The sequence below is a fragment of the Pelobates fuscus genome, chromosome 8 (genome assembly GCF_036172605.1).
Source record: "Pelobates fuscus isolate aPelFus1 chromosome 8, aPelFus1.pri, whole genome shotgun sequence".
NCBI classification, from domain to species: Eukaryota; Metazoa; Chordata; class Amphibia; order Anura; family Pelobatidae; genus Pelobates; species Pelobates fuscus.
The window spans coordinates 22,037,262-22,051,587 of NC_086324.1; the positions used below are offsets into that span (position 1 = coordinate 22,037,262).

The window sequence follows — 14,326 nt, forward strand, 5'->3', positions numbered from 1 at the left end:
AGTTGTAGTATAATAATAAAAATGAAGAAAAATCAGTGTGTAAAATTAAAATCATCCACTCAATTGACATATGGAGTAATACGTGAGGATTCATGACAATAGCTAGTAAGGCACTTGTTATTGTGTCAGTCATGACGTGTCTTCTGTCACACAACTGATAAAATTGCAAACAAATTATATACTATACATTTCTATGAATGTCATAACTATCCTTTTTTAATATATTATTTAGTTTTTTATTTAGTTACCAAATAAAATGTAATTTCTCGATTAAACTCTATATATGAATATTAAAAGATGCATTCACAATTATGTTACAAAATTGATTGAAACTCTTCAAAAAGAGAAAAACAAATTGGTATTCAATTAACCAATAAAAAATGGTATATAAAAACATGAAATTTCTTTTAATGTACATGATATAAGGACATCCTTACATTTCCCAAAATACCATTAGCACAAACATATTTTCAAAGTGTTCTGGTATAATTTGATTGTCATTACTACCTTTTTGGACAACAAACTTTCTTTTTAACTATTAGTAACTGACCCAGGGGTCTATAACAAACTTGGTAAGATTAACTGTATACACAAGCTACACTTCAATAAAATATTCTACCAGCTCCACTGAACGCTTCACTATAGAAACATAAGTAAAAATATACTTTATAACAAAATGTGAAATATCATTCAAGTTGAAGGTATGTCCTAAGGCAAAAAAAAGATATAATATGATATGATAGGCATAACACTTTTTCAGGCAATTTTTCACATATATTATAATTTTTTTTAAAGGCTTCTATATGGTATATCTTTAGAAATAGGTAGTGTACATGCACTTATTACAACAAAAATTGTATAAAACAGTACTTTTTAATAATAATGCTTGTACAAAGGGTATTTTTATACTGATAACATATAATAAATCAACAGACGTGTAGAGGAAAAGACAATAAGAACATGTAATTGTGCCTTAGATTTTCTTTAAATATTATTTTATTTTTTATTACAAATAGGTAAATTTTCATGTTGCTGTCCAGCTGTTAAAAAAAAATATACACACATATATATATATATATATATATAACGACCAGGCTTGACTTTGGAGAAAATCTTTGGGGAAAAAAATTAAATAGGTAAATTATTTTCATTATATTTCAATGAAAAAAATGTTTAATCTACTTTTGTGATTTTAAGTAGACACTGGAGCAAAGGTATTTTTTTAATTGTACATCATATATAATGGTAATAAATTCACTGTAACCAGTACTTTGAACATTTTAAAGGGATAGCTTGATATCTATGCAATTCAGCCTCTCCCAGTGTCATTTTACAGCTTCACAAGTGATAAAGAGAATTAAACAGGAACTCCCACTATAAACCAGTGAAAGAATAGCACCACATTTTTTCTAAAAAATAAATTGATTTATATTTTATTTTTAGTAAAATCTAGAACTATATTTAGAAATTTACTAAATGTTCAATTTGACATGATATGTAAAAAGCTGGAGCACATCTGTAAAAATACATTTAGGCATTAAACATTTAATACAATGCTTCAACTGTGGAGAATACCCAGTAGATTCATTTTCATTCAGCTGTGGTCAGAGTTTCTTGGGTGCTAGATATAAATGCTTGGGTGTTAGGTTTAAATGAGACACCGATCAGGTTATCACTTTATACTGCATATCCATTAAGTTACAACGGACCGTGTTATGAACTGAATCACTATATAACTGCACGACTGACCATTGTGGGCTGCCTACGTCATCAAAACAATCTTGACCTTAAAGATACTGTTCTGACATAAATTTCCAACTTATGTAGCATTAACATAGATGTACCGAGGTATAATAAAGAAAATGCTCTGACATAATATATTTAAGGATCAAATTGTTACCATTCATGATTTGCAAGTGTTCTTTAAAAGGTACTAGAAGATTGGTCTATTTTTGCTTAAATAATTAAATATTCAATAGAAGCAAAGGTTAACAAAAATTTACTCAGGCTAAGCATAAATGGCATACTCTTTATGAAACATACCATTTCATGTTCGTCTACAATAACTCATTGCTTACATTAGACAAATTTACTTTTGCATGTAACATTAAGCTTTACTAAGTTCCAAACACTTAGGTCATTTTCCTATAGCAAAAGTCAGTGCTGATTGGTCAGATACTGGTTGTGAAATTGCCCACCCACGAGTGCTAAACATTCATGGGTGGTGAGCAGTACGGAGCGTAAAACAAAATGTACCTGTTAAATTATATGACTATTTTACACTATAGACAGCATATGTTTTTACTTTTTTTTATTTCTATAATCCAAATACTGAAAAAAAACATTAGTTTTACTTTAAATAACGAGCAAGTTGAAATTAATACCTTTAGATAGATTTTGTTGTTGATTATTGATTTTTGCATTGTACCTTGTCTGTGAGTCTCCATAATAAGATTGCTGTATTCAAGTGCTGTATAAATCCATAGAATAGGAATTAGGACAGTTTACTTAGACGATGGAACTGGATTTTATTTGTATTCTCTTTTAACTCTTTTTAAAGTGGTAATTGATGTCAATAGTTGCAACTTTTAAGCGCATTAGATTGTTTGTTCAGGCATAGACAATGATTCTTATATCCACGTACATTTAGCAGTATTTCAGAAGTAACCGGGGAATTGGGAATCTCCCTGTCACTTTACTTAGAAATGTTAGGTATACAATTAGGGTCTTGCCACCTCACCTGAAAGTCGAATGTTAGATCGCTTGGATAGTACTTGAATATTTCAATTCACAGATGACTTGTACCAGAGTAATATAAAATGATACCCCATTTAACAGTAGGTGTTGGAAATGATGGAGATCCTTAGTAAGACTGCTCATGATTATCATATATTTTGAGGGACAGATTATGTTTTACTGAAACCCTCATCCTGCGAGTCACGAAAAATGGGAGGGAGTACAAGAAGATCTGACCACCTTGCTTATATATTTCCACTGTTTGTCTGCTAGCATCTCAACATGCATTGTTTCTGGGAAGCTAGTTAATTGACTTCACCTTAACAACTGGCATTTTTGAGTTGTCTACCAAGTAGAATTACCTAGCAACCAATAATAATGAAAGAGATCATCGGGATTTGTTCGAGATGAATATTGTGGCATGTGGATTTTGTGTCACTTTCCAAACAGACTTAAATCAGTTAGATCTTCCATGAAGAGTATTAGTAAATAGTTAGAGTATATCTAGCTTTAAATAGTCATCTTGAACTGGCCTAAATTGTATTTTGTGTTACCTTTCTTTAAAAATCTGTTTAATATTTAGATATTAATGCACAGATCCGTCAAGTTTAATGCCTAACAAAATTACATATTTGTGGCAGTTGTGATGAATGAGAGCAAGAAAAAAGACAAAATAAAATTCATAAAACCTAATAATGTGAATATAAAATGATTTTACTTTTATATCTAAGAAGGAAATGCATATGTTAATTATAACCACTAAACTCTTGCCAAAATGGAGTCTCGTATTTATACATAATCTTCTGTTGCTTTGCAGTTTTATACTACTTACATTTTTGTTTCTCCGAACCTAAAAAAATTAATTTCCATTTTTTTTATCCAGTGAGAACGAATGTCTATTATAAAGTGTACTGTGTATTTATTGTTATATGTTTTCAGATGGGCAAAATGGCATCTATTAAATGTTCTGAATGCATATTATTAAAATTTTAATTCAAATTCAAATCAATCTATACCAAGTTACAATCATTTGGATTATTTAATGAAAAGACAATATTGAACCTAAAAAAGTTCATATAAAATGGAGTTCTCATTTTACACTACAAAGGAATAGTGTTGCCTTTTTGTTTTTTTTAACAAATAAAATGGTGTTTTATAACAGCAGCATTATATTTTAAATTGTACTGTAGTGCAGTTTGTTTCTTCATAAAAATACCATACAAATGGTCGTTCTATAGTCATCAGCAGAACAAAAAATGAAAAAAGAGGTAATGCTGATGTCAAAACAATTATAATACTGTTGGTACATAGAAAAGTAATCATATTTTATACATTTATACAGAGTATAAAAGGTAACAGAATATTAGAGATTAAGCCACAGTCTCCCGGATCACGTGTTCTATTTTTTTTGGAAGCAGTTCTTTTCTTTCTTCAACACTGATTAAGGAGTTCCGACAGTTGTGTCCATCAACAAATAGTTTTGCATACACTGGATTTGAATAATTTGTGGGCTGAGGAAAGAGAAAGGAGAAGTACTTGTTATATTTGCTCTGCTTATGCATTGTGTTCCTTGCGATATAATGAAAGTTATGTATTATATAGAATGAGCTACAACAGAGACATTTAAATTACTCCAGATCTAGAACTATACACCAAAGTTAGCTTAGTCCAGAATCCCAAATATATCCAAATAAATTGGATTTATTTGAAGTCATATTTGCCTGCAGATTGAGATAACTGTTTTATTCAGAGTCAAATACCAGTAACAGAGAAGAGGTCCAGGCACTCAAGTAGCTTTGGGTATGTTTATTTGAACATGGGGAACACTGCAACTTTTCAACCCAGAATAGGGTCTTTGTCAAATGTTGCAGTGTTCCCCATTTTCAAATAAACGTGTCTGAAGCTTCTAGAGTGCCTGGACCTCTTCTCTGTTACTAGTATGTATTATTATTGGGCTGTTGATGGCCCATAGTCTAGTTCAGCACCCTTGGCTCATTGCAGATAGAGTGCAGTTCCTAATTGTACATTATTTAGAATCAAATACTTTAAATAAAGCAGTTGACTAGAAGGGATGCATGTCCATAAACCAGTAAAGAAAATAATGATGTATGCTTGGTGGTAAGTTCTCTGTAATAAAGTTACATTCTACATGATATAGCATGGTATAACATTAAATATACATGGTAATATTGTATGGAGAATGCATATTATACATCACGACAATGTTAGTGACATCAAATCATGCTATAATCATTCGTAACACACACAAAATAGAAAATGTAATAAAAAGGTTCAATACACAAACTCCTCACTTTCACAAATTAAAAAAGTATGGAAAATAACACAGTCTGAAGCAGGCTCAACAGAAAAACAAACGACAACACAATTTTAATATTATTCTTATTATTATTATTATGCAGGCAATATATAGAGCAACAGGACATCTCTCTTGGTAGTAGTTTTGTTCTGCGTTCAGGAAAAAAATGACGAAGCAGTTTTAATGGAAGGGATATGTAATACACTGAACATGCAATGGTGTATGGTAATGGTAGGTGACTTATATCTCACCCCAGGAGCTAGTGGTCCTTTCAGATCAGAATTTAGATAGATTGGCGGTGCGGTGTGGGCAATTTTGAAAGCTGTAGGCCCACCCCCTATGAACCTGGACTGTATATAAATATGTAATATTAGTCAATAGATTATAGTAAACTTTATGCTTGACAGATTTTTGCAATTTAAACATTCAACCACTTTTCACTGCATAAAAAGGCAATTATATCATTCGTAAGTTATTTTACATTGAAAACAAAACAATTTTTTAAATATATGGTATTTTAGTGAATATTTTGTAAAGGTGTGTCATATTATTTCTACTGTCATGCTATTTGTGCTGTTAACAATTTATAAGAAAACAAATTAATAAAGATTAAGTTAGAAAAAAGAAAGTAGATGTTGATGTCTGTTCCTTTAATAGCAAGTTATGGTGAGCTGACAATCAGTTTGAAACTTAGACAAATATTAGTTGGGAAAACAGTCTACATTTTGCAAAATGTTTTTCAATTATACATAACTTATTCATTCATTCATTCATTCATTAAAGGAACACTATAGTGTTAGGAATAGCAACATGGAGTTTATTTTATTTTGGTTTGATTTTGGTAGCATGCTTTAAGTTGGCCTATTTTCACTATTTCCAGACAGTCAAGTATGGGAACAAAATACAGTAAGCTGCAGTGATGATGGTGCTAGTATTGCCTTTGTACCACCCTACTGTAAGTAGCCCAACCATTTTAGAACAGTTTGACTTCTTACATCGGAACTACCAGGCACCAATCCCTGCCTCCACTATAGCTACAGAAGAGCCATAAATTCTTTGTCTGAGCTAAGCCAGGTGGGACAGATTTTACTTAGTAAACATCAAACTCAGATATTTTTGATCAAGATATCCATTTGAAGCTGACATCAGCAGTAACTAAGATAACGAGCTACTATAACTCAACCTTAGCGGATAGACCCCAGGACAAAAGCAATTTAGGGAACAATAAGCACACAATAATCTAGTAAATACGTATGGCATGATTTAACAATTTAATATTCTGCAAGAGTCAAATGACTATTTTACCATAGTTACCAATGACTAAGGAAGTATATTTACATTGCCTATTTATCAGATTTACTTCTGATAAATGGTGACTTCATTTACACACATATGTTCATTAACCTTTTAAACTTCTGCACTTTTTTATTTTATTCTTGTTTTGAGTTAAAATATTGCTTTTTAAGTTATTCTGTCATTTTAAATATTTATTTAAAATAGTTGCAAGAAAAAACTCATTGTACATTGTGGGAACATTTTTTTTTTTTTTTACCAGTTCAGAATGTGTGGGTTATTCGTTATGTATTTTTTTTCACTTACAATATGGAGTTTATTTAAAGTTCATGCTAAAATAGCCCAGCTGTGAGTTGTAGGATTCTCCCAAATCAGCTATATCTGCTTCCATTTTGCAATTTTCTTTTCAATTCACTACAATTCACAGTTTAATGACTAAACCCCAATGTGATTGTTGCTCCTTTGTGCATTTTTTATTTGTTTTTTTTTATATGTACAGCTTAAGTAACACGTTTTATGATTGCTAGATGACGTTAATGATAAGGTTATCTGGGAGACTGAACAATAGCAAAAGTGATCATTTTAGATTATGTAACAGGAATTGCAGTTTTCATATGACAAAAGGCAAATTAAGGTACTTTGAATGTCCTTAAATACACTTTAAATTTCCATTTTAAACTTTGCTCTAATAGAAGCAAAAGTAACACACATTTCATTTAACTGAGACTATATGTCAGAAGATATATTGGGTGAAGTCATTATTAAAATTAATTAATGCTATTATTTGCCAGTTGTTAGACAAAATATTTTAAATGTATTTAATGCATGTCATTGAACACCACAATACACAATGCAGTGTGTTGAATAAAGTCTAGACTTTACGAAGTAAAATCTTTTAAATTTAAAAAGCGACATATTAGCATAGAGCTAACAATGAAGCAGGCATTAATAAATGTGCATTATGTTTAATTTAAGTACATGTATTTTCTGTATGTGTCCATTATATCTGCATTTTTATTATTTTATAAAATCTGACTGTATCATAAGAAAATATATTTTATTTTATACTTAATTTAGACTTGAATCACATTCTCTAAGCTCTCACTGTTGTGTATTGAAGTCATATAATGTTATTTTATAAAAAAAATTGCCCACATGTAAGATTTGAACCAGTTTATTAAACAGGCACTTGTTTCAAAAACGTCATCTGTACATTGTATTAACCAATTGCGAGCAAATTAAAAATTAAAAATTATGACATTTTATCATTTTAACCTTTTGGTTTGATCACTATTGTGTTGGCATACTGCTAGTGTTGCTGTGTAAAATAGATCTGTGGGAGCAAACAGTGAGTGTGAAGTCATTGCTGCCATACTTAAATAATGAGATTAAATAATGAGTTCCCAACTCGCAAATCCTAGCATACAGCTACATGAAGGTCTTCTTCAACCTATTGTTCCCATAAGTTTATTTGTAATTGTCCTATTTATAGTTAAATCCCCTCTCATAATATTGTAAAGCGCTATGGAATCTGTTGTCGCTATATAAATGGCAATAATAAATAATAAAATAAATGACAGGAATTTTGGGTTGCCTATAGCATTATTTAGAGGCTATATTGACAGCAAGCTACCATGTTATGGACAGAGAAAGTGATCTTCAGTTAGTGAATCTTTTAATCTACTTATTTACTCATACATTTGCAAGACCAATGCATAGTCTAGTATAGTGGCTCTGAATCCAGTCATTAAAGGACTGTGTTAAAGGATAAGAATCATTTCTTTCATTATATTGGCTATAATGCCTGGAATGTCCGGCACTGCCCATGAATTTTCCGGCACTTTAACACTAAATAAAGGTCCCTGGCCACCCACATCCTGACCCCTACTGAAAGTAAGGCTAACTTCATTCTAACCATATTAATTCATACCAACAATGGGCACTATGATAGACAGCTAAATTACATTTTCAGCCAATCATAGCTGTCCATTGCTGCTCAAGCTAACACCTTTTCGTTAGCCCAATCAGCATAGAGCTTATGGGCTGCTGGGGACTCTCGTTTAGCATTAAAACATTAAAAGCGGGATGGATGACTCCGTATACTACACCCACTTAAATAAGATGAAGTAGTTACAGAGTCTATAGCATAAGTATATGATGAGGTTATATCAGTATCCCCATTGGAAAATAATTAGTAAATATCTAAATCCTAGACTGTCGATTTGCTTTCAGGTCTGGGTTTAGAACCACTGGTATATTTATCACAATCTGTGGATGATGGGCTCACATTAAACTTCTTGGTAACAAGTGATTTTGTATAATAAGTGAATTCCCAGAACAAGTTCAAAACATCTCTTTCTTATCAAACATGTATTTAAAAGTAAAATAAACATTCAGATGTTTATTTACTAAATATTATATTTCAAGGAACTGAAAACGGCAAAATTTATGAAACATATGCAGATTTATAAACAAAATATCCAGCTCACCCATCATCACAGCTTGACTATTTTAGTTTAAATTTTGCAATTTCAATTTAATTACTTATAATGTGTATTAAGTTTGCTGAATAGCTCTAAATCAGTATCAAACAGTGACTTGCTAGCCTTGAAATGCAGAAACAGCATGTTATAGAAAATATATATATTATAACAAAATTGACAATTTATCATTCTATATATAGTCTTAATTAAAATATTCAATATACACTATTATATAATCCAAAACAAAGACACATTTTTATTTATCCTATTGTTATATATTAAGTCGGGACCTCCTTCCACTGATTCTCTAACACCCGTGCTGTGTCTCATAAGAAATACTAAAATAAAAATGAATGTAATCTCACAGACAATTATTTTACAGTGAATTGTATATAGTGAACTACAACTAGCTATCAAAATTCAGTAATAATAATGTTAAATTATTTAACCAGGAATGGGAGAACATTAGGCTTTTCATAGTGTTAAAGTATGTCCTCAGGTCTTGATATTATCATTACTACTACTGAGCTATCTTACTGGCCAAACGTAATGACCTGCTTGCAAAAAGTCTCTTAATCCTACGCAAATGTTTTCCAACTAAACTACGACAACATAACGGTTGTTATGTCATAGCTCTGTTTGGCTGTAAGAGGTTTACACAATATTAATTCTATATAATCTGACACTTTTTAAGGCACTGTTCACGTTAGCAGGTGGAGCTCAAAACATTAAATATCATGCCTACTGAAACGTCATATATTCTGCATCATGCCTAGAGATCCTTAATATATGATATAACTCACATAAAAAGTTTCTGTGAATAGTGCGCTCTGTTTAGTGGATCCAGAGGCAATGCATGCCATAGTAAACAAAATGAGTTGCATAATTCACATAAAAACCTTCAGGTTTGTAATAACTTTCCTATGCAGGGTATAATATGCCTGATTTCATAAGACTCTGACATTACACTATAAACGTTTATGATTACTTGTGAAAAATAATATTGCCACGCAGGTTGCACTTGTCTTTAATGCAAAATTATATCATTAACTTTAAATTGTCTATAAAATAAAGTTAGTGTAATATGCAAGTCATATAATTCTCCTAATATGTAATGAATTCACTAAACCACTGATGTACTTAATTCAACATGTATGAACATGTATGCTAAAAACAATTACCTTTTTGGTTAAATATATTTGTGTTAAGTTCTATCCATCAAATGAAACCAATGGTTAACTCTTTTCTAAACAGTTAAATTAATGATTGTTACCTTATCCAGCTCTATGATGAAATTTGGGTCCAAAAGCGTTCCATCATTATGGTCATGATCCACCTCATACATGTTATAAGATGGATTTCCAATTTCTACATTCATTCCTCCATTGATTATTGGTTGCCTCCTAATGGTTTTTGTTCTGAAAGAATATTTCAAACATAATGGTTAAATAATAAATTTCTTTCTATTTTACTGTACATAACAAGAAAATATATTATATAATTGCCAACGGTCCACTTGTAAGATCAATATGTTTGTCATCTATTCAGTCCAATTTATATATTTACAAATACTTTGTACCTTGTGAGAATACAGTGGAAAATTGTGAAAGTAGAGGAAATAGATGTTTTAAATAAAGAACATTTATGGAAAATAAATAAAACTGCATTGCATTCTTTGAAACGATGTTTGTACTGGAAGTGTAAAAAAATGCAACTGGAGGATAATTAGAAATAATTGCAACAACTTAAAATAATGTTTCCTCTTAGTTTAATCTTAGTTTCCAGTCCTGTAGCATGTAAAGAGAACTTGTAGATAAATACATGTTAAGCTGTTGTACAGCTGGCACATTGCTCAGCTTGGCAACTCATATATGTAATATTATTTTGCCACTTAAAGGTTGCCATGCATATGATTAAATTATGTATAATATACAGTTTAAGAAAAAGTCGGTATTAACTCTACGGTATTTTATGTCATTGAAAAATGTGAACATTTTGTCCAAGCAAGGGCATTTTAATACTACCTTACCTTCTTTTTCTTTTACACAGCAGAAGTCCAATTACCAAAGTAGTTATTAGCGTCACAAGTAAAACTAATGGAACTATAATTGCAATACTCCCTGCAAAATAGTAAAAATTACATTGTAGAAAACAATATCGATATCAGGTTTTTATTTTCAACATTGAAACTGTAAAAGCCAAAAGGGTAGAAACTGAAATTTATACAGGTTGATAAATCAAACTATGGACATCATATCTTTAATATAAAAATATGTATTCCAGCTATAAAAAATGCTTTATGATTACAATGCGTTTCAAATCCTTTCTTTTTACAACTTAGAATCTTTGGATATTTATAAACTGTTATTATAATATCCAACTTGGTTTTTACCTTTGCAAACATTTGGATAAAAATAGTTATCCTTCAGATACGTGCAGGCTTAATCTGTACTAGACAAGTGCACGGTAAGAATGTTTGTTTTTTTCAAATTCGGCCTTTTGCCGGTTTATCTTGGCAGAAGTTCGGTAATGAAAAACTGATTCAGGAAATAAATCAAATGAACCAAAAGGGCATAAAATGGGCCAATCAGTGTATAAATATTATGCAGTTATTTTGCAGTACAATGATAGGAAATTGTATCCTCTATTTGGTTCACAGATGATCAAAAGTGATAATGTAAGCAACAGAGAGAAAAATAGGAAAAGCAGAGAGAATAAAAATCTCTATTTATGTGTTATACATTTATAAAATATATATAAATATATACAAGTAGATATTTTTTTTTACTGTTTCTCCTTTTTTTATTTCTATTTGACAAGGTGAAGGGACACCAGGGATCTGTCTCCAGCAGCACGTAGCAGGTACGTCATTAGTCATGCTTTAGTTGTCTTATAGGCACTAGGACCAGGCAGATAGCACTTCAGCAGTGCTCGCTGCCTGGTCATCTACGTTCGGGGCTGGCAGGACAGGTTGTCTGTATGCCAAGAGTGTGTTGTGCCAGGCTGTCACAACTCTTCAGTGGCAGACCCATCCATTGTGGGCAAAACCAGTGACACAAGTTGCATCACTGGCAATTTTCCCCTGGGTCCAACATCCATATACTATACCTCACAATGTTGAGATGTATGACACTAGGAGTACAGATACCACTGAACCACTTGGAGGAGGTATGACTGCATGCAAAATGTAGTCTACTCTTTACTGCTATGAGGATGGCATAAATAATTTTAGATATTTTAGATATTTTTATTGACATTACTATATACTCTTTATTCTGTGCATGTATTCCTTTGTAATAATTTCTATTAAATCTGTGCTTGTTAAGATCAAGATGTAAGTTCAACAGTACGCTTCAGGCAATTGCATATGTTAATTTGAAACACTTACGTGTGCTAGCATTGTCAGACTTGCTGCTCTTGGGAGCTGGCCTCTCACACTGCTTTCCTGACCAGTTGGCTGAACACCTAGGAACCAGTTAAAGAGTGAAATTAATGTATACCAGCTGTTAAAAAAATGTACCTATAGAAAAAAAAAATGGCACAAAACTATGGAAGCAGAAAATGTATTACTTGGTTTTAAAATAACTTAAAATATTTAATTAGATTTTTGGGGGTTTTCTGTTTTCATTTATCAAATTTTAGACTCTGCTAATATAGGATTTAAAAAAAAATCTCCTCCAACTGGTATGTGAAGGTTTTGATTATATTCTGTAGCTCCTAATTAAATTGTCTCCAATTGTTATTCTTAAGATATCAGGCAAAAATATCACTGGCGACACATAAGACAACATTTCACATTTACTGCAACTGATGTGAGCCAATCCATCCCATTCTAATTATACTAATCTTTACAGTTTATGGATTAGGCAAAACTAATAATGGAAAATCCAACAATGTTATGAGCTGTATAAAATTCCACATTCCATCTCTTATATATCAGAACAAAATAATTGCTCTTTAACCACTTGATGCCGTTAGGATGTCCCATGCTATTCTAAACATAGTGGGCTTTAACGGCATTAGAACAACATGGAACACACTTTGAATTTGGTACTAGCAGTGGTAAATTCATGCATACAATAGGGAGATTTGGGTATCAGCCATAACCTAGGGATCCTCTCTGTGCTCTGGGGTGATATTTAGTGGCCCTAGATTGGCATATGAGTTGTATGGAGCGCTAAGAGTGACCACTACATATAGCCCTTTACATACATTTAAATCACTGCTGAGCAGTCACATTCAATTGTGATGATTCTCAGCATGCCTCCAGACAGTGGGAATACCTCAGGGTCTGAAAAGAATCTGGCAGAGTCTCCGTGCATGATACTCTGCTGACAGTTATTGGCACTGAGCTATGCTAACTGCCCAACACTGATAAATTTCTGATTGTCAGGGAAAACAAGCAGGAGCTGCAGCATAAGAGGGAGATCTCCCTCTGATGCTACAGTCTGCAGTAAAAGGTGCTCACACAGGATCTTGTTCTGTGTAAGATGGGAAATCCCTATCAGCAGACAGAATCCCTCTGCAGAATCCCTTGGTTTAGGGTCACTGTTAAGGGTAAGTGTTAGGGTATGGTTAGTGTGAGGGTTGGGTTAGAGTTAGGGTTTGTGTAGAGGTAGGGTTAGGCTTAATACTGGCTGGGTTATGGTTAAATATAGTGTAGGGATAAGGTTATGGATAAAATTAGGGTAGCTGTACAGTTATTACAGTTATAAGGTTAGCATTGACTACCATAAATGTATCAGATACTAGTTACATGAGGCATTTACCAATCTAGACTGATACAACAATCTATGTTAAGTTTTCTTTCTTTATTTACACTTGGTGTGTACAAATAATTATAAGCAACATTTTCATTTTTTTCCATTTTAAACAATTTATTCATACCTAATATCGTGTTAGGTATACATACAGGATATTTAAAGAAAGTCATGTCTGATGTATGTCCTTTAAAAACAATATATAATATGTATGGGAGTACTTTAAAGAGAAACCATTAAATTACACTGGAACGAACACAAGCACAAATTCTGTTAAGGTTCTGTTAAGGTTCTGAAGTTGGACAGTTGCCTCTTCAGAACCATAGAATTAGGATTTCATGAAGGTTAACTGCAATGAAAAGCTGACACTAAATATAGAAAAGATTATCAAATGCAACTTTACTCCAATTCAAAGGAACACTGTCAAAATATGTATAAAAAAAAATATGGGAGAAAACTCCCAGTAACGCCCTTGCAATGTATGGTTTTAATGTGTGGTTTAGGAGAGTACCGCCCCATAACGCCCTTGGTTTTAATGTATGGTTTAGGACAGTACACCCCTTGCTGTATAGGTAAATCTACCAATGTTGGCTGTTATGACCATTATCAATCTATCCAGTTTGAAGTTAATGTTAATGTAAGTTAATGTTAACATATGAACATTTAATTCATTTTTCTTTTCCTTTGGGGACAAGTTCATTTAAATGTAGCTTTAGCTTACGTAAACTGGGATATTG

The 14,326-nt window shown here is 32.0% G+C and overlaps 1 protein-coding gene across 1 annotated transcript in view; it reads right to left on the bottom strand.

Moving 5' to 3' along the window:
• Positions 1 to 3,756: 3,756 nt before the first annotated feature.
• LRP1B (LDL receptor related protein 1B) overlaps positions 3,757 to 14,326 on the bottom strand; it is a 1,140,323-nt gene continuing 1,129,753 nt past the window's right edge. Inside the window, exons 87-91 of the mRNA XM_063429375.1 lie at positions 12,218 to 12,294; positions 10,859 to 10,949; positions 10,103 to 10,247; positions 5,305 to 5,403; positions 3,757 to 4,247 (exon numbers count right to left, since the gene is read on the bottom strand). Of these exons, the coding sequence (XP_063285445.1) occupies positions 4,107 to 4,247; positions 5,305 to 5,403; positions 10,103 to 10,247; positions 10,859 to 10,949; positions 12,218 to 12,294 (553 nt within the window). The 3' untranslated portion in view covers positions 3,757 to 4,106. The remainder of the gene's footprint in view (positions 4,248 to 5,304; positions 5,404 to 10,102; positions 10,248 to 10,858; positions 10,950 to 12,217; positions 12,295 to 14,326) is intronic.